This window comes from Planococcus citri, chromosome 1 (assembly GCF_950023065.1).
Source record: "Planococcus citri chromosome 1, ihPlaCitr1.1, whole genome shotgun sequence".
NCBI lineage: Eukaryota > Metazoa > Arthropoda > Insecta > Hemiptera > Pseudococcidae > Planococcus > Planococcus citri.
The window spans coordinates 33657710-33681625 of record NC_088677.1 but is presented as its reverse complement, the minus strand read 5'-3'; the positions used below and the strand labels follow the sequence as shown (position 1 = coordinate 33681625).

Sequence of the window (23916 nt, the reverse complement as noted above, 5' to 3'; positions counted from 1 at the left end):
TCACATCATTTCGAAGTTCAATAATTGTTTCCTACCAGAATGCTTTACAAATTGTATTTCTCATGTAATTCTAAAATGAATGTTAATGAAACAACACTCTTCGATGAAAAATGAAGCAACATGAAAAAGAATGGCTCTCTAAGGAAGTTTCATACTTAGTTTAAAAAATTGACTTTTCAGCAAAAAATAAATAAAATACCTCGAAAATTCTTAGTTACTCGTATTTTTCTGTAAAAAAAAAAAAAAAAAAAAAAATAGGGAAAATAAACAGTATAACATACATTACATCACAAAAATCAAAGCAGCATTCATTAAAGTAAGCATTACATACAATAATCAAACAAAATTAAATTCTTTCAAAAAAGTAAACATAACCAAGATCTTTCGGTGGGTTCTCAGACAACGCGACTTTTTCATCGTTATAAATCACCCACTTATCTTGTTTATTTATATGACAAACGTAATGGCCAACAGCCGGCGATGGTCCCATATGAGAAATGAAAGCTTTCAGACGGTAACCTGAAAAAGAGATAACGAAATAAATGACCAGTTCCTTAATAAAACCACCTATCAATGTGAGAAATATGAGTCATCATAACATACGATAATCTGATTCACTGGCTGAGCTCGATTGCCCTGGCGCTGGTTCAGATGTTGGCGCAGGACTCGTATCCATCATTACAGTGTCACCATCATCTGGATGATTGAATAACCAATCAGCAGCTCGTTCTACACTGTTGCTGGTTTCTTGCAGAGCTTTTATAACATGATTTCTCGTAAATCCAAAACTTATAAGTTGAGCCACAGCTGCTTCATCGACTACAAAATCTGTCAAACAACATGAACCTAAGCTTACTGTAGTAATAATAACCATAAGCCGAATTCAAACTTCGCAAAGTGTTCATAATTTTGACTCATCTCAATGATTATTTTTTCTAAATGGTTACATATTCGATATATTTATTAGGCCTACCTCCAGCAGCACGACTGTTACTAGTTTTAGGAAGAGTAAAAGGTTCCATTATACTAGGATCGTCGATATGTTCCATTAACCAATTGGTCGCATTTTCTAGATTTTCATTTTTTGTGAAATGTAACGCACGTTTGCACGCATCGATAGGAAAGCCCATATCCATCAATTGCGCTAACAGTGCTTCATTAAACTGAACTCCTCCTTGAGCTGCATCATCTGTGTGACGTTCAAAAATCACAAATATTACCACAATTGAAAATTAATGTACCTTATATTTAATTCAAAAATAAATTATACCTTCGCTGGGTAATAATTCTTCACCAGGTTGTAATCCGAGCCCTTTCAAAGCCGATAAATCAAGAATGTCTGGAACTTCAACCGAAACATCTAATTTAACCGGGGTCCAGTCTTCACGGAGAGTATATTTCTTCAAATGAATTATTAAATATTGCGGAAAGTTTGATAGGCGAGTAGTTCTGTAAAATGAAACTTCTCAATTACTAATAGATTTATGATAAATCAAAACAAGTGAAGTAGACAACTTACTTGAGAGCTTCAGTTTTTCCTTTGATGGCAGAGCTATAAAATTGATCGACAACTTCACTCTGAATGAATGCTTGCAGACAAGATTCAAATTTTATGCGAGGTCTTACTATTTCTATAGGCTCTCTGAAATTAGACCACAAAAATTATAAATATTAAAAAAAAATCAAACTATGGAGAAAGCATGCCTTCAGGCAATAATGGACGAATGCCTAAACTCACCCTTTATTCCCACTTGCAGCATGTTGAGCTAGTTTGGCTTCATATTCCAAAACTTCAGACTTATTTATTGCAGCATCCAAAGGTATCATCAAAGGTAAACAACTATCCGTACGATAGAAATATTGCACTTTTGAACTAGAACGACATTGATACCTTTCTTCAATTTTGAATTTGAAGCATTCAGTGGGATCAAATTGATGTCGACTGTTTCTCTGTACACATAAGTAAGAAAGGTAAAAATATGCCGAGGTTGTATTTCAAAAACAAATAATACAAACCTCAACAACAGTCAGCAAGTATAGGAAAAATTCTTGCGCATCTTGTTGATTCTTGGAGGAAAATGCAGGATGACCCTTTCCAATCACAGTTTTGAACATATTAGGAGAAATACTAAACGAATTGTCGTATTCATCTTCTGGTTGATGCGAATATTTCCCCGATAGCAGTCCAGTACCTAATTTCGCCCTGGAAATTCATCAATCTTAAGTATTGGCAAGCTACATAATCAATATTATAACACAGAGAACACATACATTTGAGCATTGAAATCTTGCGCTGGATTTCCAGTAACACCATCAAATATTCTTGGAGCTTCTTCGACGTATCTATTTGAAACAATCACATAAAGTTATTAAAGACTATTAATTTTAAAATCACAACGTAAGGTGAACGTATTTCCAAAAACATAGTACTTTTTAATAAATCCAGGAACTGTGAACAACACTTGAACAGAACTATTCAAATAACAGGAATTTCCTAGATTATTTAAACCTGTATATCCTGGCCCATACAGCGGTTGCAAATTACTACCAGCTTCTTGAATAGCAGCCCATTCCCCGAATTTCTGATTCAAATCCAGCTCTAATTCTACCATCGATTTATCACTCTGAAAAAAAGTAATTTTAATAAATTATCGTCATTTCTGAAAAAATACCTATAACTTCGCGTCATTAATTTTTAAAAAATTTGACAGATACCTTCACCATATTGGCTGTATTGATACCGAAATGAGCCAAATGTTGTACTAAATGAGGATCTTCAACCATATCGTCTTCATCATAACTGAACACATCCGCTTTTCCATCTTTTGTAATGGTTCCCAACTTAACAGCCAAGGGATATCCTAAAAAAAAATGAAAAAATGAGAAAAAAACGCACACACACAAATAGTAACACAATACGACTAGTAGAATTGTTTGATTTGCACGCAAAACAAACCAGACTAATTCTTACCGGTTTCATGGAAGTGCTTCAACGCATGCTCATTTCCACCAGTTCCATCGAAAAATTTACGACCACACATAATAGCACCATCAGTCAAGTTCAGCCACAGATTCGTCGTCAATTCACAACGCTCGCATTTCCAACCACTCGGAGGAACTTTCTTATTCGTCTCCACTTGCACCAAGTTTGTGTGTCTTTAACAGTAATTTTTGTTAACGAATATGTGAAAATCCAACAGAATAACCGAAAAGAACTTACTTCGTTACGGCTCTGATTTCTCCATCCCACGCTCCGGACTCCAACTCAGCCAATCTACTAGCCGATTCTGCATTGATTATTCCATAAACCGCAGTAATTGCCTACAGTGCGATAGTAAACAAAGTAAAAACGAATAATGAAAGTGAACTGTACACGATTCTTTCACATTAACGCATTACTTACTTTTTCAGGTAAACCATCGTTCGGCCACGGGATTATGACTAGCTGTGGTAAAATTACAATAGAGTAGCTTTTCCTCGTTTCAAATTTCTTAGATAAAGGATCAGCATCAAATCCTCCTTGTACGCCGATAGCTAAACGTGTGGGTTTTTTACTTTCTGCTAATTCTGGTTCATTAGTTTCCAACTGAATCAACAACGAGATATTAAACATAGATATCAGAGTAGGTATTCGCAAATTAGGGTTACATATTATTCAAAATGCATTTACCAAAATTTTCTCATATTTCATGTGAACATAAACGCAACTGCCCGTTTTACGATGGTGTCGTTCTAAATGCTCCTTTCCCAGGCCATAGAAAGTTTTCATGCAAACGTATAAGCCAGTATCCGTGAACTGTAAGAACAGATAAAATTATAAAGGAGTTAATCGCTATCGAAGTTGAAGCTGATTTGGAAACAAAAGGAAAATATTTCAAAAGCGATAATGTTATTAGCTGCAGCAGTTCGCATAAATTTCAATCTTCAAATTGTTAACTAGAGATTATGACATGATAATTCAAGTTAACATTTTACCGGAGAATCAAACGAATACACGCATTCATCTTTGTAAACCTTATCGTTAGGTTGCGGTACATTTATACTAGATATGTGAGTTTTCAACAATTCGATGTGATTATCCATACTGAACAAAGCAAACACAATCGTAATAATTTAAACTACAAAATGATACAATTCACTATTCAGATCACAAAGATGACAATTATTTTCACAAGCAACAAAATTCGAGATGAATGAATGTGTACGATGAAAAAAAAAGAGTAAACACTGATGCACTAAATGGCATTCGTGATTGGCTAAAAAATTTTCGTGCTTATCACTAGATTCCAGAATTAACCAATGAGATGAGCAGAATATCAAGCTAAACAATCCGCACATACGATTGCTCACGGGAATTTTCTTTGGAGCTTCTTGATTGGATGCTTTAACCGGAGCGCGCTCTATGTTTATCATGACGAAAGTACAGCATTTTTACCCCTTCCTACCCCTGCGTCTACCGCAAACTCCATTCATTTGAAAACTTTGAAAAAAATGTGATAAGTTGTTATGTGTTATGAATTTATGATGTGTTATTTTTTAATTTTACATGATAATTAATTAATGAATCGGTAGGATTTTTCCCTTTGTATTACAGTGTAGTACGTATAGTTGTTAATTAATCATGGAGGACGTATCATTTTTGAAAAAAACCAACATCTCAGCGATTTATCGGTTCGACCAGCAGGTAAAAGATATCATTATCAGCGCATCTCAAGTCGCGTTATACGTTTTTGACGCAAAGAAATCAAAATGGATAAAACGAAAGGTAGAAGGAGCTTGTTTTTTCTACAAGAGGAAGACCAGCCCGAAGTATGGTATATTCATCTTGAACAGACTCGATACTACAAATTTCATCGAACTTCTAAATAGCACAATGGAAATACAACTCCAAGAACCGTTCATTTTGTACAGAAACATATTCAAAACTATTTTTGGAATTTGGTTTTACGATAAGTCAGAATGTGTTGAAATGGGAAGAGTCTTTCAACAAATACTCCAAGAATTGAAAGAGAAAGAAAAAAACGAACAAGAAGACGACGACAACGCGGAAGCTTTATTCAAAGCCAAATTCGACACTCCTGACAAGCTCGATCAAAAGGCTATCGAAACCGACGCTAATTCGAAACAGAAAAAACCCAGCGGACAACCCGAAAGCGTCCGTCAGTTTTTCGCTATTGCCAGTAAAGAAGCAACTAAGAATCAACCTAATTCGCAGCAATCTCCGGCCCAGCATTCAAACTGCAAGAAATCATTAGCATCCTCGTTTCAAACTGTCGTTCACATAGAAAAGAAACAGACATTACCAATGAACCAGAGTGATTACGATAAAAATGTAAATGTTATCGAAAATAACATGAAATCGTTAAACTTGACCAAAGCGAGTCCTGTTGCTATCCTAGATGGAATAGATCAAAAATTTCTACAGTCTCCTGTCGGCGGAGATAGTCAAACGATCGAGTTTCCCGAGCTCATTCCTCCTAGTATGTTAATCACGCCTTTAGATCTGACTAATTCTGTAAAGAGTTTCGATACGCAGACTTCTTCAGATAGTAAGAATGCTAAACTCGATCTCATGTCAAAAAATCAAATGATTCAAGCGATGGAGTATTTATTAAAAAATGACGCTCAGTTCGTTGATAAACTTTACGATGCTTATTTAAAAATATCTAAAAATTAATTTTTTGACAAAGGTAGAATTCTGATTTTTTTCTGTTTGGACCTTGTTCAAAGTGTTTTTGTATTTTTTCGCTCTCAGTTTTATTCTGAACAGTGATGATCCTTCTTATTCCGTTAGTAGTTTTTTGTTTTAAATCAGCGTTTGAACTTGTAAGTTGACGCTAACCCTTGACTTTAGTTTTTTTTTCTTCTTCATTTTGTTAAAGCGATAATCATATCAGTTTTATTTTTCTTGTAAAATATTTAATTTATTGATTTTCAATTTTGAAAAGTTACAGCTCTCCTTCACGTGTGTAATTTTTTAAAAATCATCTCAGATTTATCTGAATTCACAAATTCATTTTAATTTTTTTTGTGAATGAAATAGGTAACACTATTTTTTGTGACCCTCGAACTCATATTTTATATTTTAATAATTTTTACTTCATTGACAATTTTTATGAAATTTAAAAAGCGCGCAAATGTTTGATTTTTAAAAAATGAGTGGTATGTATGTTTTTCTATTTTGTATCATCATTGATTGATGATAAGTGATTCTTGTGCGTAATTTTTAAATGTAATATTGACTTCGACTATTGTTGATAAATAGGTACTTGAATATTTTGTGTATATTGAATGTATGTATTTATTTAATTTATATTGATTGATTGTGAATAAAGTAATGTTCATTTTACGAATGAAATAAGATTTCGTGTTGTTGTACCTGTTTTTGCGAACTAGAAAATTTAACCGAAGTACTCGAGTAATTTTTTGCTGCAGCCTGCAACTGAGTATAATTTAACTTAACAAAATAACGTACAAAATCCAACAAAACTTAAGAATGTACTTAGAACATGAAAACACTGAAATATTAATCTGGATCACAATGATTTTATTACAATCTGTACAATATTTTAAAATAAGGTAACTGCGTTTTGTAGAATGTTATCGCTGAAATACACTCCTTACGGAGGTTTTCTACCTTGATACATGTTGAAAAACATCAACTATTATGTACTAACACAGCCAAGTACCATGTAACAGTAAAAATTATTATAAAATATGTTTTAAAAATTTGAATTGAAAAAAAAAAAAAATGTTAGAATGTTCTGCCACATTGAAATATGAAAAATATGTTGTCGAAATTTTATCTATCTAGGTATGCTATTTATAAACAGTTTCGTTTTAAATGAAATGAACTTCATTGAAAAATAACACAGTTTGAAAGTTACGCCGTACACAAAATAACTTACATAATATAAATATAACAACTTGAATATTTGTACAAAATGGTAAAAATAGAAAAATTAAATCACTCCGGTTTCTGTTGACAGTAAAGTTCTTTTAATGATTTGAGCTCTTCGATAAGCGCTTTATTTTGATTTTCTAAAACTGCCACCCTGTTTTCCAAACATTTTATATATTCTTTCTTTTTTCGTCTGCATTCGCGGGCTGCTTCTCTGAAAATAACAAATAGAAGTGTAAGATTTTGAAAATTGTGTAAATAAAAGCTTACAGAATTTTATGAGCTAATAAGTAATTATGCAAGTGTCCTATGTAAACTTCTACTGATCTGTCTTATTTCAAATATTGTTTGATATACCTATTCGTAAAAACCAGGAACGAGAAACAAAAGTTTATATGAAATGAACTTTCATGTGCATAATATGTATATTACATTGCGTTTGTTGGACATCTGATTTAATAGGAGTAGGTAGGTATTTTAAATAAAACAAAACGATGAGTAGCTAAGTGACCAAAAGCACAATTTATACATTTGTATGCATAATTTGAAACCTTTCAACAAATGCATATAATTGGATAATTACAGTCGAATCAACATTTTTGAATTTAACGAAATTCCATCGGTCATCGCTATTTAGGAATATGTTCTAATGCGGTTTTATGACTCATTGTTTTTTCAACAGAATAAACACGGTTAAAAAAGTGGCTTGAAACCAACTTGATTTCAACATGAAATACAGAAGGAAAAGAGAAGGAAAGGTTCGTTTTCTACTTAATCTATCGATACGAAGTAAAAAATCCAAATTATAAAAACTTAGTACCTAGATCTGGAAAAAAGTTAACACAAACCTGTTCTTTAACAATCGCAATTCTCGTTTTCTGACTTGATCTTCGGTAATTACACTATTAATACTAACATTACCAGAATTCTGAGTAACTACTGAAACGAAACAGACAAATAATTAATAAAATATCATTGCACATAAAATCTTTGTCAATTTATCTTTTTTTTTCACTAAATAACCTAACGATAAAGCAAATATTGACACGAAATTTTTACTTACAATTTTAACTAGAGAGCTGTTCCCTAATGCAATTTTGATGAATGTTTTTCCATTACTAAATCAGAAACATACCTGCAATAATCTTTGCAATTTACATAGGTAGTTAAGTAATGGTATTTATCTCACATGTACAATGATCTTGTAATTCTGAATCATTAATAAACATATCCTGAAAAATCAGTCAATCCAATTATGGACCTATTAGTTTTCAAAAACGTACAGAATTATAGGAAAATGTCGTGTCAATATTTCCTTATTTTGTAAATTCTACACAATTATAAGTTATCTTGGGACAGGTATTCAAAATTCAAATAGGACTGCATTTCAGTTTTTTTTCCAAATAGGTTCATTTTTTGGATTTGTAGTAAAATGAAATTTCGAATTCGACCAATGTTGAATCAATTTGAAATCATAAATCAAAATATAAAAACACTTTTTTTTGTCAGATGAGCGAAAATACGTGTATCATTTATTCAACAATTAAACGATCATTGCACATTGAACATTTTACATTCACAATCGACGTTCGGTCACCTTCGTCTATCGTCGATTATTCTTCCATTTTACCATTGCCAGCAACTATAGAGTGGCGGATAGTGATTTTTTTTTCACTTCGCAATTTCTTGGACGTTATTTTTTCTTTGTTAGAATATTCTTCTCGGTAATGAAAAGTTTTATTTGCATAACAATTTATCGATAATGTTCAACACCCATTCGAAATAGGTACATAATTTTATTCGGTAAACAAACCGAACCGAAGGCGGTCGACAGCACCCGAACGAATATGTAACAAATGTGCGACGGTCGTACCAATTTTCTTGTCTTCTGCTCGTTGAATTTTAAAAAAATTTTGCGGTCGAATTAATAACGCAGTAATTTTTATCAATTTTTGTGACATTAGGAATTATTATACTACGTACCTATATCATTTGGCATGAAATATTGTCCTTCTTGATTTGAATATTGTATTAATGAGCCTGAATTGGAATTTGACATAATTGTTGGTAACCCTTGTACATTTCCACATTGACTAGATAATTGCAAATGACCACTAGGTAAAACTGAAAACGAAAAAAAAGTAAATTAGTGGATAGTTCGTATCTTAAATGTAATTTGAAAAAAACACACGTAGGTATGATTAAATAGATATCAATATCAAGCCCTCTTCTTAACTTATGTATTTGACTCTAATATGACAATGAGAGGAGGAAGTTCGATAGGTAGATATCCGATTTTTAAAAGATGAATAAATTATTGATCTACCTAAAAAAAAACCGCGATCGATCAGGATTAGTTATTTAAGAAAAAAAAATTGCTTTCTTTAGGATTTACAAATTTTCTTCGCTAAAATTTTCGAGTCTTTCCTGATCTTTTTCCAACGTTTCAATAGAATTAAAAAACTAAATTATGTAAATTTTTTCGTACTTCTTCAAGAATTTTTCATTTTTTTAAACCATGTTTTGAAAACGTTTCCATTGTTTATGAAATTAAAATAATAGACAAGACTTGGAAATGTCATGGAAATATTGTTCATTCCCATAGGAGATTGAAAAAGGACAACACCTACAGCTTCACAATACGTGTGGCACGAAGGTATATATCTGAACGATTAAGGGCTGTCAAGAGCAAATGCGTCTCATCTCTATCCGTGATTTTCAGAGCACGCAGTTGAACCTTTTTTCCCCGTGCAGTTTATTTTTACGTCATTTTGTCACGTTTTAAAACATTATTCGTGTAATTTACATATAATAGGTAGGTAAGTTGCGAAAAGAAAAAGAAAAAGAAACCTGCATGTGAAAACAGTTGAGCTGGAAATGAATTCTATCATAGACAAAACTGGAAAAAAACTTCGGAAAGGCGAAACGTCGTCGCTGACACAGACAGTAGGCTACAATAATCAAAATACATGCGTGTCTTTGACAGGTTATGACACCAGAGAAAAAGAGAGATTAGGTGAAGGAGACGATGAGCTTAATGTATATAAATATCAACGTTCGTTCGTTTACAAAGTTTGATTATTGCAAAATACTTAATCGAAGGTATTCGATTTTGAATCGAAAAGATTCTTCAAGAGCTAAGAACTTGACTTGATGAGCAATAATGTTCTATAAGATTTGGAGAAGAATTCTGAAGAAAAAATAAAAGGCTCGAATTCAAGACCGGAAACCAAGAGTTGAAGGGAACCTACTGAAAAATCATTTTACGTCTTTGAACGTCATATATGCCTTACATACAATTTCATATCGATCATGGAAGAATATTTCAACGACTGTAAAATTTCTTAATGTAATAAGCACGACTTTATTCCAAACAGACGTGAATTTTTTTCATATGTATTATTAAACGCGTGTCAAAGAATTACAGATACATAGACACCTATTTTTAAATTTCGTACCATACTCTCGAAAAAAAAATACTTATGCATACTGAGAGTAATAGGTATTATACTAAACATGGTAACGAACGAATCCTATGCATATAATATGCAGTATGCACAATGCACCTAATGCTGCATAATATTATGGTACGAAACTGTGCATTGCACAAAAAAAGAATAGGTTATAAATACACCAACCTGACTGATAGTGACCACTATCTGGCACAGAAGAAACAGGCACGTCATTATCCACATTAGAATCACAATCAGACCCCGATGATTCCATTTTTGCACCTTTTGAAAATAAAAAAATAGGTTAACAACCGATACAAAGAGTACGGACAGCAGCGCGGAGGGTAGGAGAGGATTTTTAATTTGAGAGTAGATAGGTATACTTTGATCTACTTACATCCGAGCTCTGCTCTGGCTATATCGTTAAGAATTTTTCGATACGAAGGCCTTCGAATGAGCTTTTCTCTTCTTTTCTTCACAGATTCTTCGTCAGGTGATATACTTTCATCCATATCGCTTTTTGAATCTACCAACTGTAAACAGATACGTACGATTACTATCATCACCCAGCGCAAATACCTATCGTATAGAAAATTTAACGATATGTCTTATAGGTACTAACATGTAAAGGTTGTAAATTTCCATGCGGTGCTTGAATCACAGATCCGAGTTTGTTACTGACCAGAATTACATTACCTTTTGATAGTACTGGAGTTTGAATAGTTGGAGAAGCTGTTTGGATAACCGATTGCTGATTTGCATGTATCACTGATGACATCTGCAAACAAAAAGTAATCGTAGATATGATTTTTTATTATTAAAAAAAATTAATTTTATAAAATAAAATAAACTAATTGTAAGTAAGTATTTTAAATTTAAATATGTAATTAAATTAACACGAAGGTACATATTTTTATTTTCACGAATATCTATCTATGCATTTGCTTTCTTTAATTGAAAAATACCTAAGTATGTTAATTTTTGAATTTCCAAAAAATGATTTTAATAAAAACTCTAATATATTTCAAGAGTTGTAAACTTATTCAAAATTATTGAGTCCATTCCCATGTAAAAATATTTCCATCTCGCCGATTTACAGAAAATTTAATTCCATACTTTGCACTTTACTTATTTCAATTTACTCCAACTATACAATAACGTTTTTTGAGGAAAAGGGAAGGGATGTGGATGATATGCACACCACTTTTTTTGAGGTATTTTGAGCAATTTTTGTAAATTTTATATGACTTTTATGAGGTATTTTCCCAAGTTTTTTAAAAATGTGTAAGTAATATAATAAACAGGCAGGTACATTATTAGTAGGTCTTGTATACTTTTGAAAAGCATTACGGCAGTTACAACGAGACATGTTTTGCCATTTTTCAATATTTTACGATATTTTAGTAAAATTTTATCAATTTTTTTCATCGTTTTCTTAAATCCGCGCCGAATTTCCGTCAAATTTAAGCAGTTTTTTCGATTTCATAATAATTTTTCTGCATGTTTTATTCGATTATTACTATGGCATGTTTTCAATTTTCATTTATTTTGTTCTATTTTACAATGAACAATGAACATGCCATTTTTGATGATTTTCTAGTAATTTTGACAAATCATAAGTATATACTACCTATATCGGTGTTTCAGACAATTATAAAATTTATTTCATAAAATTTCTACAATACGGTCTCATCAATTTTTTCACAATTTTTAATGAATTTCTCATTAATTTTACTGAAGTTCTACCTATTAAATTATAGCAGTTTTCAACTTGAAATTTTTTTGCGATATTTTTTACGCAGTCAAAGCCACACATATTTTACCCATTTCGACATGATTTTCTTTCAGCAGATTTCTCGAGCATTGTGAATGATTTTTACAATATTTCAAATGCATTTTGATGATATTTTGTCAAATTCTTCATACATATTATTCCTTTAAAAATTCGTATGCATATTTTTACAATATTTTTTGGTTTGCGTAATCTTACATTAATCTACTGTTTTTTTTGCTTCATTTTCAAGAACTTTTGAGTGACCTATTTTATCAATGTTTTGGATATGGAATTTAATCATAAGCTAGCAAAAAATTCAGAACCGAAAAAAAAACAAATTTTTGAAAACTTAAAAAGAATAACTTTCTAAACCATCGAGTATAAAACTTGCATTTATTTTGTCAATTTTGAAGCCTTTCTTCATTAAGTCATGGCATATAATTAATCCAAATAGGGTGCTAAAAGGAACGGAATAATTTAGAAGAAATGGTGCCTGGAATTTTTTCAAATCGTGAATGACGTAGGCAGGATATAATAAAAATAAACGTGTTTCTGGCTTTATGACTAAATACCACGATTTAATTAGTAGAAAGCACACATCGTAAATTAGACATACACACCAATCTACCAAGAGAATAATTTAAAACAATGGTGCGCGACTCATATTATGAATCGCAATTAATTTAAACAGGTGCTCAGTAAGCATTTTTTGTCGATTGAGCATAATTTTCAAGTTGAACGACCACGAACGATCTACTTAAAATAAAAAGCGCAAACATTGCTTAAAAGGTTAATGATGTGGGAAAGGAGGGGATGATAATTGCAATGTAATAAGTTTTCATTGCTCCTATTAGGCCTAGGTAGTATTTATTTTGAGTAGATCATTGAAAAAATGAAAAATTTCAGAAACCATAAATAGATAGGTCAAAAATTTTCTGCTCAATTTTGAGCATATGGTACAACTTCATTTTCGAATATCTCACTAATTTGTTTTCAACGTTTCATCATTTCGTAAAATAATCCCATCGTTTGTATATTTTTGTACATATGAACTCGACATCGAATTTCCATCAATTTTGATCCGAAGTGCATATCAGAAATACTTTCTGAGCAATTTTAGATAGTTATCTGGGTACGTAAATGGACCGGTCACGTTTTAAAAAATAGACAATTCAATTATTTTATGAATGTTTCTTAGGACAACTTCGAAATGTAATTTTTATGAAAAATTCATAATTTGATGAAAAAATATTGTATAATTTTCAAAAATACGTTCAAAAAAAAACTAAAAAATCAGTACTCATCGCCATACTCACAGAAGTGAGAGGAATGGAATTGGTAGTATTGGCTGTAGAATACATCGAAGTGTCACTTGCGGCATTATTATTATTTTCTTCTTTGATCACGTCCATTATCTGTAATGAGTGATCAAAATTTCATTACGTTTTGTACGATAATTAAGTAGGTAGGTAGTAGGTACCATTAAGAGAAAAAAAGACAACATGCAGCTGTTTTCATAAAATTACGATGAAATGAGTAGGTAAAAAAGGTACACCAACAGCTAACTGCCCAAAAAAGATTGAAGATTTATAGATCATCAGCAAACGCCTAGGTCATTGATCATTTGTACAAAATGATTTCATCAAATTCAACCTTTTTCAAATAAAAATAGTGAAGTATTAAGAAACAGCACCTACATTTTTATAACATTGATCAATTCAGCTACAATGTAAAAAATCTACGCTGAGGCTTGGCATTTATTTATTTATTTTTTTTTCTGTGAAATTACCTGAAGAGACAAGATAAAAATCTCAGCATTCAAAGTCCCTGCTTCTCCATTCAAAATTGGGCTAAAATTTCAAAAAATTAAAAAATTGAAAAAATCTTGAACCCAAAACATTTAAAAAAATTAATTTTATTTGTTTATTTTTTGAAAAGATAAATTGTTTCAAGTGAGTGAAAATAATTAAGTTGAAATTTTCTTCAGCTTTTTTTTTGTTATTATTGTACCAGGGGGAAAAGATTGTACATATCTAGGCTTCGGCTTTACCAGTTTTTCAAAAAAAAAAAAAGAAAAAAAAGAACAACAACAACCTATAGAATAATTTTATTCTATCTTATTGAGCATCTGACAGGCCTACTTATTATCAATTATCACACATGACCTACCAACCTATCTATTTATATAGGTAGGTACTTAGGTAGCTTGTTAATTGATTTTAGTCTTGGTGTAGAGTAATTTTAAGTTCAAATATTTTACTATTTAAAAAAAAATTCAATACAAAATGCATTCATCGCGAATCAAACACATTGTACCTACAATAAGTAGGTATAAGCAACTATGTTTCGAATATATTTTTAATTCGAATGAAAAATTCACGTTACGTTGCACGTTTGAACTTGAAAATGGCTTTGCATTAAAATATCCTTATACTTGGTAGTCGGGAACTGCTTTGAAAGAAATATGGCAAATGACATTGTGCAGTTATACAGACATAAAGCGAGTATTTATAAAAAAAAAATTATCGAGAATGGAAAAATGTAGGTACTGCGAAAATTACACTCGATGATAATCATTATTTTATTCAGTCTACAAATGAAAACATTACCTGTACCTAGAGAAGTATCCATGCCTAGCTATATGTTTATAACATTTCAATGCAAGCTCCAAGGCTCTAATGCAATACCTCGCGAAGTACAAATTAAATGTTTTGTAATGATTTTAAATAAATTTTTAAATAATTACTTCAAACGTTTACGCAGGGAAATGGATGAAAATATTATTCCATAGAAAATTGTGTTTTTTCAAAAAATAAGCTCATATTTTTTTTTAAAAACGTTGTAAAATACAGAAATAATAATGAAGGAAATATGACCTAGATGGAAGATTCGCAGAGTTGATGGCCACCCTATGGCTCATTTAGGGATTTAAAGGATTTTTTTTGTTGAAAAATTGTAAATGTCCAAAAGTACATATATTTTTAACTTGTTTATATTGCAAAAAAATCCCAAAAACGCAAACATGAATATGACCGTGAAAGAAAACTTCAGAGTTGTGGCTGCTCAAAGGTGTATTTCGAAATATTTTGGACTACCTAGCGAAAAATGATTGGATGTTATAAGATTTGATCAGTTCCAGATATTCCGTGGATCCAGTTGACCTGACTAAATCTGGTTAAATCAAATATTGGGCCTCCAAATTAATACTGAAACCTTTTCTTCAATCACGTTGAAAATAGTCCACAAAATGCGTTGGTATATAGTCGCGATATGACTCGAAAAGAAGATTCGAAAATTTAAAATTGTCCAAGCGTCAATCGCAGTGGAATTTTTTCGAAAAAAATTTTGCTCAAAAAATACCTACATTTTTTTCACTCATGTCGAAAGTGATTCTCAAAATTCAACAACAATAATCAGTAATATTATGATGCGATCTTTTTCATCTAAAATCGAGGATTTCGCAAAAATACGAAATATAAATGCCCATGCATTCGGGGTATTTAGACAAATGATTTTAATTTTTATCAATTCCAAGTGACAGAGAAAATCATTCGAAACGTGCTACATTTCATAATTCTTCTACATTAGTAGATAAAAACTGCTCATTAACTCTCTATTTCATATTCTATCTCAACTTAGTTTTCTGAGTATTTTAAGACTTAACCTTATCGAGATATTTTTTTGGAAAATATGATTCAGACTTCATCTCTAATCTACACATGTCTCACTCCGTAACTAACGGAGTTTCACTAAAAGCTGAATCCAGGAGGTTGAAATTTTAATTATGTACTTAATAGTATTTATAAGATTAGTCATCAACGAACGCGAGAGATGTATGTATCTCTGTGGGCATTTTTACGGTCTATCGTATCCTACTTCAGCTACGCAGCTGTGTTGTTTTTTTTCTTCAAGTTTCATTAGAAATTGAAAAGGTTTTCAAGTAGTTAATTGAAAAAAAATATCCAAACTATCACGATCCATTTTCCCATCATAAGATGCAGTTCTATCAAGAAATAGGTCTTGTTTACCTACCAAATTACGTGCCCTTGACCGATACCAAATCATGTTGTTTTTGTTTCAAAGCTGCATACTCCAAGTGTAGGCTTTTTCGAGATGGTAAAAATAGATTTTTCCATTGAAAAATCATTTAAAGAAAACTTTTTCGAGGAAAAAATTACGAGCAGAAATAAAAATGAACGCATTTGATTCGATTAAAAAAGAAATACACGCGAATTTATTTCCTTATTTCCATACCAAAAAATGCTATTTATAAAACATTCGTTTAATGTATATTTTTGCGGTCGGGTACATAAAACGCCGAAGTAAAAATAATACACTTCAATGTAAATGTTTCAAAATACACAACATGGATAAACGCAGTGTAGAGGTAATGATTAGGTAGGTATTGGGCTAGTCATGCGGATCTGATGTTTTTTCTACTCAGACTTTTAGAGTAACTTTATGTTGAAAATTTAAAAATTGGCATGGTGAGAATTTCTTGGTTCACTTATACTGTCCATTCAGGTGTCCGGAATATTAATTTTGAGATAGGTATGTAATTCGAAAATTTAAAATTGACTTTTGAATCGTAATTTTAAAATTTTGTAAACAATTTTTAAAAAATATTTTTATACCTACTCATTTTTTCAATACCACTATCAAAATATTTAACAGGTGTGGCACTCGCTGAAATTCTACTTGTAGGTAACTCTACGTTCGAGAGAAGAAGAAACAATAAGAATCGCTTACTAATCTCATCAAAATATCCATTTCAACGTGCATAATTTCACAACACACCACAAAGTATCAAAAATTTACATAACTAAACGAGTTTATCGAACTGAAATTTATTTTCATTGGCAAAGATCAATTCAAAGTGGCAAAAAAAACTATAACAACGTACTTCGTATATTCCAAATTGAAAATTACTTCGCAGTAGCTCGCGATAAAATGATCAACATTCGAAGATTAGAATACGATAATGTTAAAATTCGTATTAAAGCTTATCGCATTTCAAGCTTCATTGTAAAATTTAAACAAAATGGGCCATTCATCAAATAATATTGAAAATTATGCAATCATTAAGTAGGTAGGTTAATTTTTTAATCCTTTTTCAATACATAGATACCTACGTTATAAGTTTTGCATAAAATAGATCCAATGATCAGATCACTTTAAAAAAGCTTCACTTCAGGTAAAGGATTTTTCAACATGTTTCCGAAGAAAAAACAAACAGTATAACTTTTACATTTACATATTAATTAATTTATCATAATACTTTTTTTTAAAGGACAATTTTAATGCTGACTTTTCTAATGTTAGAAAATTAGATTTTCTGTCTCATGTCTTTACATGATTTATTGAGGAATAACATCAGAAATTCATTTTTGGTATTCACCAAGCACTTCCAACAGCCTCTTGAGGTTACCCCCATAAAGTACCTTATACCTACCTACTCGTATATAAAATTTATGATGAAAAATTCATACGAACATATCGAATGATTTATTCAGTTCACGCGTTTAAGAGAAAAAGCAAACGTATCGTACGATATCATCGAGTAATAAACAAACTTATCTAGTTTATTCGAAAATGAAAGGCCAGAGTACAATTGTGAAAACTTTTGTTTACAAGAATATTGCAATAATCTAGATGCGTGACGATATCACTCAAGAAGGAATAAGCTGGAGTTTTTATTCAGCGTGTGAATCAAATGGCAATGTTTTTTTCATGTGCTGCTAGAACGTGAATTACAATTCAACTACACGATGGAAATATGTATTATCATATTGTATGTCATTTAAACAGATATTGTAATGCGATATCAAATTACCAAGAACAGCTGTTCCAATATCGACGCGTACGTATAACCAGAAAATAATTATTAAAAACCGAGGGAAAAGATGATCGGGTCCGTTTGGTGGAAAACTACGAGTACCTACATGTGTTATTGTGATGCATTCATTTTATGAAGGTATGTAATGTTCCACGAGGTGAATAAAAATCAAAAGTAAATATATAAAAATGTGTTCATGGAAATTGGGAATACGTTGAATTGAGCTGTGGTTTTGGAAAAACATAAAACGTAGGTACCTATGTTTACCATGGGTTGATTTTTCACGAGCATTTTTTAGGTATCGAAACGTGCTTTGAATTTTAATTAAGTTGGGATTTCATTCAATAGGTATTTTTTTCCAGAGTACTCGAAGTAATTTTATTGATTCAAGTGTAGGGAATTTTTTTTGACAAGGGATGTGAATAATGAGAATCAAAGAACCATATTAGTAGGCTTCATATGGTTCTCTACTATTCTCTAGCGATAAAAAAACGTTATCAGCTTAAAATTTTGTAATTTAGTTGCTTTTTTTCATACCTAATGTTTTTTTTATTCAACTGAGGGTATATTTCCCTCACTTCGCTTGGGAAATATACCTCAAAATTCGTCTGAACTTGAATGTTGAATAGTAAGTAGGCATATATAATTCCACTCACATTGAATTATTTTGATCTGTTTATGACTATCTTAATCTCTTGGTACTTATTTTCAAATTTTGATCAAACTTAAAAAATTATTAAATAAATCATAACAATTTTTTGTAGTTGATTTTCAAAAAAAAAACAAAACAGGTGGGATAAAAGTTATGAAACTTAACTAAGTACAACCTTTTCCTTCCTTTGTTCATTTTCTAGCAGATAAATTAAAAAAAAATGAAAAAATCTTCTCAACTTGAAAAACAACCCATTTAAACATGACGGAGACATCAAGCAACACAACCTTTTCTCAGAATTGTGAAGATGATGACGGAATGGGGGGGGGGGACTTGATCCGGTCTGATTTTCCAGAGAGTCCAAAATGAAGTAGGTGGTAGGTAGTAGGTACCTACCTGAGAAGAATAGTAATAATCTGTCAATCGCATATAAGGGTAAAAATTTCAAATTTATTGACAAATTTCTATTTCACCAAAAAAAAAAAAAGAATACCTAATTAGGTAATTATTAAAACACAGAATTCAATAATTTTTCCACAACTCAATTTTCAAATTGAGGAATGCCGGCATTTACTCAGGACCTATTTTTACGAGAAAATTAAATTGTTCCTATTTCTACAGCTAGACTTTCTCTACAGTGAAATAATTTGACTTGTAGTTTGGTAGTCAAATTATTTTTTCTTTATGAAAATAAAAATGTGCAAAATACTGCTCAAGTGAAGCAAAGAGCAATTTGTTTAGAAAAAATTGAGTTAGAAAGCAAAAAAACCGGCTGTTTTTATGTGTTTTATACCAGATTTTCATTCACTAAAGAAAAGCAATTACCCCCTTCACCTTTTAGGTGACACCACCGACCAATTTTTCAGTTTTTGTACCATTTTTGAACTGAAATTTGATTTTCAAAATTATTTTTCCATTATGTTCAAGCCAGTCTTATTTTTTTCAACGGTCGACTCATGATAAAGTGGCATACTTGCTTGAAAACAATTGTTTTTTCATTTCCGAAGTGTTTAAATAGGTAATCAGTTTTAACTTAATTTAGGATTTATATGTAGTGTGGCGGAAATTGGGGCGGCGATAATTGGAAAATTGAAATTTCTGGATGGTGGCAATTTGACAAAAAAGCAACATTTTGAAAAAAATGTTTTAAAATACAAAAATTTTAATTTTAATGAAAACAAACACTTCCACGTGTTACACAAGACTGTAACTTCAATTTGAAACCATTCCTACTTGAAAATATTCAGCAGATGGAAAACTGTATTCATAAAAAGTGAAAATCGTCTGAAAACCTAGCGGCTATTGGCAATTTACTTTATTTCTTGAATTGATTGTTTATACTAGATTGATACTTATATAATACGTACCTATTAAATTAGTTTGAAAACATTTCCTATTTTCTACAAAAGTGTTTTTTAAAAAATGAAAAGCAAAATAATTTTTGGAATTTTCTATTTATTCGTGTGTTTTTTAAAATCTGAAAATGCACGTTGTGGAAAAAAAATTGAACAAACTTCAACTTTTTTGTATGAGCAAAATTTCTCTTCCAAAATTTTGTTCACTTGAGCGAAACTTGGTCAAAAAAGGTAACTAAAAAACCACTGAGGGATATACAGGGTGCCCAGAAACATCCAGCACCCCAAAGAAAGTTTTTCATTAAAAATATAGGTTGGCAACGTGAAATAGATGCTATGAATGGTGGAATGTTATCTCTCCAGTCCAACAACCAATCATGTGCTATCATTATTATCATTCACTGTGACCAACCAAAGTATTTTAGTGGAAAACTTTCTTAGGGGTGCTCGATATTTCTGGACACCCTGTAAGATCTCCCTCCTCCTTCGCACCGTCCCTGATAACAATTTTATTTGACATGCTGTTCAAAAAACGCGTGTTTTGTCTTTGCCAACCTACTTAATTAATTTATCATTAAAATACCGAACACGAGCAGAGTTGCAGAAAAGAAGGCCAGTGATTTGGATTTTTATCAGAAAATACAAGTACAGAGTTACGTTTTGATAACCCATATTTACCTACCTATTGCCAACAAGAATTACCTCTTTTCAATTTTTGATCTCTTCTAAGAAAATTTTTATCGCACGTTGGATTTTTGAGTTACGTTAGTTTGGAAATTCTATCAGTGTAGGTACTTATTAGGTACCTCTACCTACTACCTACGTTATACACACATTTCACACTACAGGGTGCGCAGTAATGTCGACTACCCCCAAAAAAATTTGCCGATAAACGTGAATGATAATTATGATAGCACGTGGTACGTGGTAGGTTGTTGGACTGAGGTGATGACGTTCAGCACCAATCATATGCATCTATTTCACGATGCCAACTTATAAACTGATGTATTTAACAAAAAACTTTCTTAGGGGTACTCGATATTTCAGCGCACCCTGTATAAACAACGCTTTTAGTCGATCAGACTGATCAGATTTTTTCATTCGTGAATATTAAGTTCCTTCCTTAAAAAGTCAGTTATTAAAAAAAAAAAGAAGGATGCCCAAAAATTGAGCATATGTAACACATTATCCAAATTGTAAGCTGAGCACAGCCAGATGTGGCATGCAGTGTGTACTATCCATTCCGACATATTTGTACTTTATCTATCTGCTAATCATGTGCAAGACAGTGCAAATGTTACCTACTATTAATTTCAAACAAGAACATCCAATATCCATACAACCTTTTGAAATTGTTTTCAAAATGAGAACTAAAAGATTTTAATGATGAAATTTCACCGTTGAGAAGCAAATATTTTTCAAAACTAAAACACTTCTCACTTTAGCCAATCTACACGAAGATTAATTATAAGTGTACGAGTTAGGTTAGGTACAGCGAGTAATGACAGCTACACGTGTTTTCTTTTCTTGGAATAAAAATTATTGCACAAGCACAATTAATGCATTAATAGGTACTCTTTTGAGCGATATTGTATTTACCTATAAAAATGTTGATCACGAATGCAGAGATTGATTAATGGATAAATAAATAGGTACCTATCGATGCAGATGGGTGGTTATCTACCCAGCTAGCTACAAGCTGAGGTAATAAGTATCTCTTTTTTTTTCAGAAACGAATCGCAAAGCAAGAAGATAAAACGTGGAAAATTCCCATTAAAATATTACAACACTATACTTAGTTTTAAAAGAATAATAAACTAAGTATCTACACCTAGTACCTGCATACTAGAGATTAACCTATATCTGTCCACAAATGAAGCTTATTTTTAGTCGATCACCTAGTTCAAGATAGGTAATTAGGTATTTCTTTGTCGCCAAATTTATCATAAGTGGTATTTTACTGGCTTTCTTAAAAGGTCAATGACACTAAAATGAAACATTTCTTTCAATTTTTGAATTTGTTTTCGTTACTTTTTACAGTGAATTCATTATTCAAACAATCAACTCGTTCATCTTCATTAATTTCGTAGAAATAGGTATCAATAAAAGTGGAAACGAATGCCTTATTTTTCAACCAAAGGAATACTTAGTACAGCGAGAAAACATAATAAATAAAACTTGCTCCAGTAGGTAACATTTGCACAGAATCAAGTAGGTAAATGGTCCTATAATATTTTTCATATTTATTCTATTTTCTTCCTAAGTCCTAACGAATACGACGAGGTAAGTATAGTAAATCACCGGCAAAACTTTACAACTAACTCAAGGTCGCGAATAAACCAAGTTCCGATTGCAATTTTTCACAGCGTACGTAAAAAATTTGAACGAGAACTATAAAAATTTTACATCGAGAAATTCGAATACTTTTGTCATTTAGATCATCAAAGCAAAGAGTCACCCCAAAGTAATAAGGGATCTGATAGGTACCAAACAAACAACATGAAAAACTGCAATCAATTCAAGAGTGCAATGTTACAATAGTAAGTAGGTACCTACAGAGGGACTCAAAAATATACAATTCCGCCCACATTGTCGTCGACAAGAGTCATTTCCTCAAAGTTAATCGTAGTAAATAAAAAAAAAAAATACTTACGCACCATTGTCATAACGTTAAATAGGCTATCAACGAATTATGTGAAAATTTCAAAACGTAACACTATCCACGTAATAATAACGAATAGAAACCGAATAAAGATTATTACGAATATTGTAAACAAAATGAAAAAAAAAAACTGGTAAAACCGAAGCTGCTATTCGAGAATTAATACGAAAAAAAAAATGAAAATAAACTCGTAACGTAATAATTGTATCATTATTTTAACAGATAAGGTTACCTGTTTTGTAACGAATATCGTAACTTGTTAAGTTTTTATCACATCGTTTCACCCTACAATGACGTAGAATGTAGTCGTTTACACTACGTAGCAATATTTCAGTAAACACGGTATCGTTAAAAGCGTAACAAGTTACGCGATAAGGAAAATCAATACAATTTTTATCGCATCAAATTTGAATTTTATTTCACCAGTGAAATTTTTTTTCGCGCAACTTAGGCGAGAGAATTTAAAACAAAAGAAACACTAAAAAACACACCGAAGGTTGAAAAAAAATGCCACGAATTATACCGAGTTACACTGTAATGATGATAACACTTTGAAATGTAAACAGATTCGTTATTAACAGGTAGAGTAGAGAGGCGATATGTAGAAAAAAAAAACGATTACATTAGTACGTTATTGTAGTGTGTGCGTGTTGCAAACGATCGCGTAGCCACGTCAGAATAGAATCATGAGGAAAGCGGAAAGCGGAAAGACAAGTCCAATTGGAGAAGGGAACAAAAGGGGAACCAGGGAATTGAAGGGGGAACATTCTCGCTGATCACGTCATAGGAATGGCGACGAAAATAACAACGCCGTTTGTCTGTGTGTGTTTGTGAGTGAGGGAACCGCGTGATGCGATATTTTCTACGTAAAGAATTTTCAAAAAATAAATAAAATTATTACAAAACCTAACGATCAGATTGGATTTTTGATGAAAAGGAATTATTTTTTTGTACATATTCGATTCGATTCGATTCGATTGGTTGATTGGTAGCCTGCTTACGTAGGTATAGTGATTCAGATTCCACCCCCCTCGCCTCTTTCTACTTACCTATAGTAGGAATATGTAAGTTGTATACCTTACCTATACTATACTATAATTTGAAGTTCTCTACGTTCGAATTATTCGAGAATTTTTATTTTATTCACGAAGGTGAACCGCTTTTTTCAACAATCTTCAAGCAACGGTAATTCGATAAACGATAAATTGTACCTATAATATAGATTTGGCAAAAAATACTACACTACTGTTGCCGCATGCTACTCGTATTGCTGATGCAAGGTGC

General features: G+C 31.6%; 3 protein-coding genes across 16 annotated transcripts; 1 reads left to right on the top strand and 2 right to left on the bottom strand.

The window, feature by feature from the left end:
* Positions 1 to 233: 233 nt before the first annotated feature.
* Usp5 (ubiquitin specific protease 5) lies at positions 234 to 4215 on the bottom strand. 2 transcript variants are annotated; one of them, XM_065344049.1, is made up of 15 exons: positions 3976 to 4215; positions 3671 to 3796; positions 3404 to 3586; positions 3221 to 3321; positions 2972 to 3156; positions 2716 to 2861; positions 2431 to 2624; positions 2272 to 2343; positions 2017 to 2203; positions 1739 to 1950; positions 1520 to 1642; positions 1271 to 1449; positions 974 to 1189; positions 604 to 846; positions 234 to 519 (listed from the first exon to the last, which is right to left on the bottom strand). In XM_065344049.1, exons 1-15 carry the CDS (start codon positions 4081 to 4083, stop codon positions 347 to 349), a joined length of 2448 nt encoding a protein of 815 aa, XP_065200121.1. In that variant the 5' UTR covers positions 4084 to 4215; the 3' UTR covers positions 234 to 346. The 2 variants fall into 2 exon arrangements, with proteins under 2 accessions (XP_065200121.1, XP_065200122.1); XM_065344050.1 differs by having other exon boundaries at positions 604 to 828; positions 3976 to 4214.
* A 252-nt stretch (positions 4216 to 4467) lies between these two features.
* DCP1 (decapping protein 1) lies at positions 4468 to 6791 on the top strand. The gene has a single exon (XM_065344052.1). The coding sequence runs from the start codon at positions 4622 to 4624 to the stop codon at positions 5675 to 5677; it is 1056 nt and encodes a 351-aa protein (XP_065200124.1). The 5' UTR covers positions 4468 to 4621; the 3' UTR covers positions 5678 to 6791.
* Positions 6480 to 23312, bottom strand: LOC135831509 (cyclic AMP-responsive element-binding protein 1-like). Of its 13 annotated transcripts, none has more exons than XM_065344065.1 (9): positions 22865 to 22891; positions 13917 to 13977; positions 13444 to 13542; positions 10976 to 11131; positions 10751 to 10886; positions 10540 to 10635; positions 8885 to 9025; positions 7750 to 7840; positions 6480 to 7115 (listed from the first exon to the last, which is right to left on the bottom strand). In XM_065344065.1, exons 3-9 carry the CDS (start codon positions 13537 to 13539, stop codon positions 6968 to 6970), a joined length of 864 nt encoding a protein of 287 aa, XP_065200137.1. In that variant the 5' UTR covers positions 13540 to 13542; positions 13917 to 13977; positions 22865 to 22891; the 3' UTR covers positions 6480 to 6967. The 13 variants fall into 13 exon arrangements, 11 of the variants coding, with proteins under 11 accessions (XP_065200137.1, XP_065200130.1, XP_065200131.1 ...); XR_010556188.1 differs by lacking the exons at positions 13917 to 13977; positions 22865 to 22891 and adding exons at positions 7965 to 8046; positions 16877 to 17020 and having other exon boundaries at positions 7028 to 7115; XR_010556189.1 differs by lacking the exons at positions 13917 to 13977; positions 22865 to 22891 and adding exons at positions 7965 to 8046; positions 16877 to 17020 and having other exon boundaries at positions 7028 to 7115; positions 7750 to 7837.
* Positions 23313 to 23916: the final 604 nt, after the last annotated feature.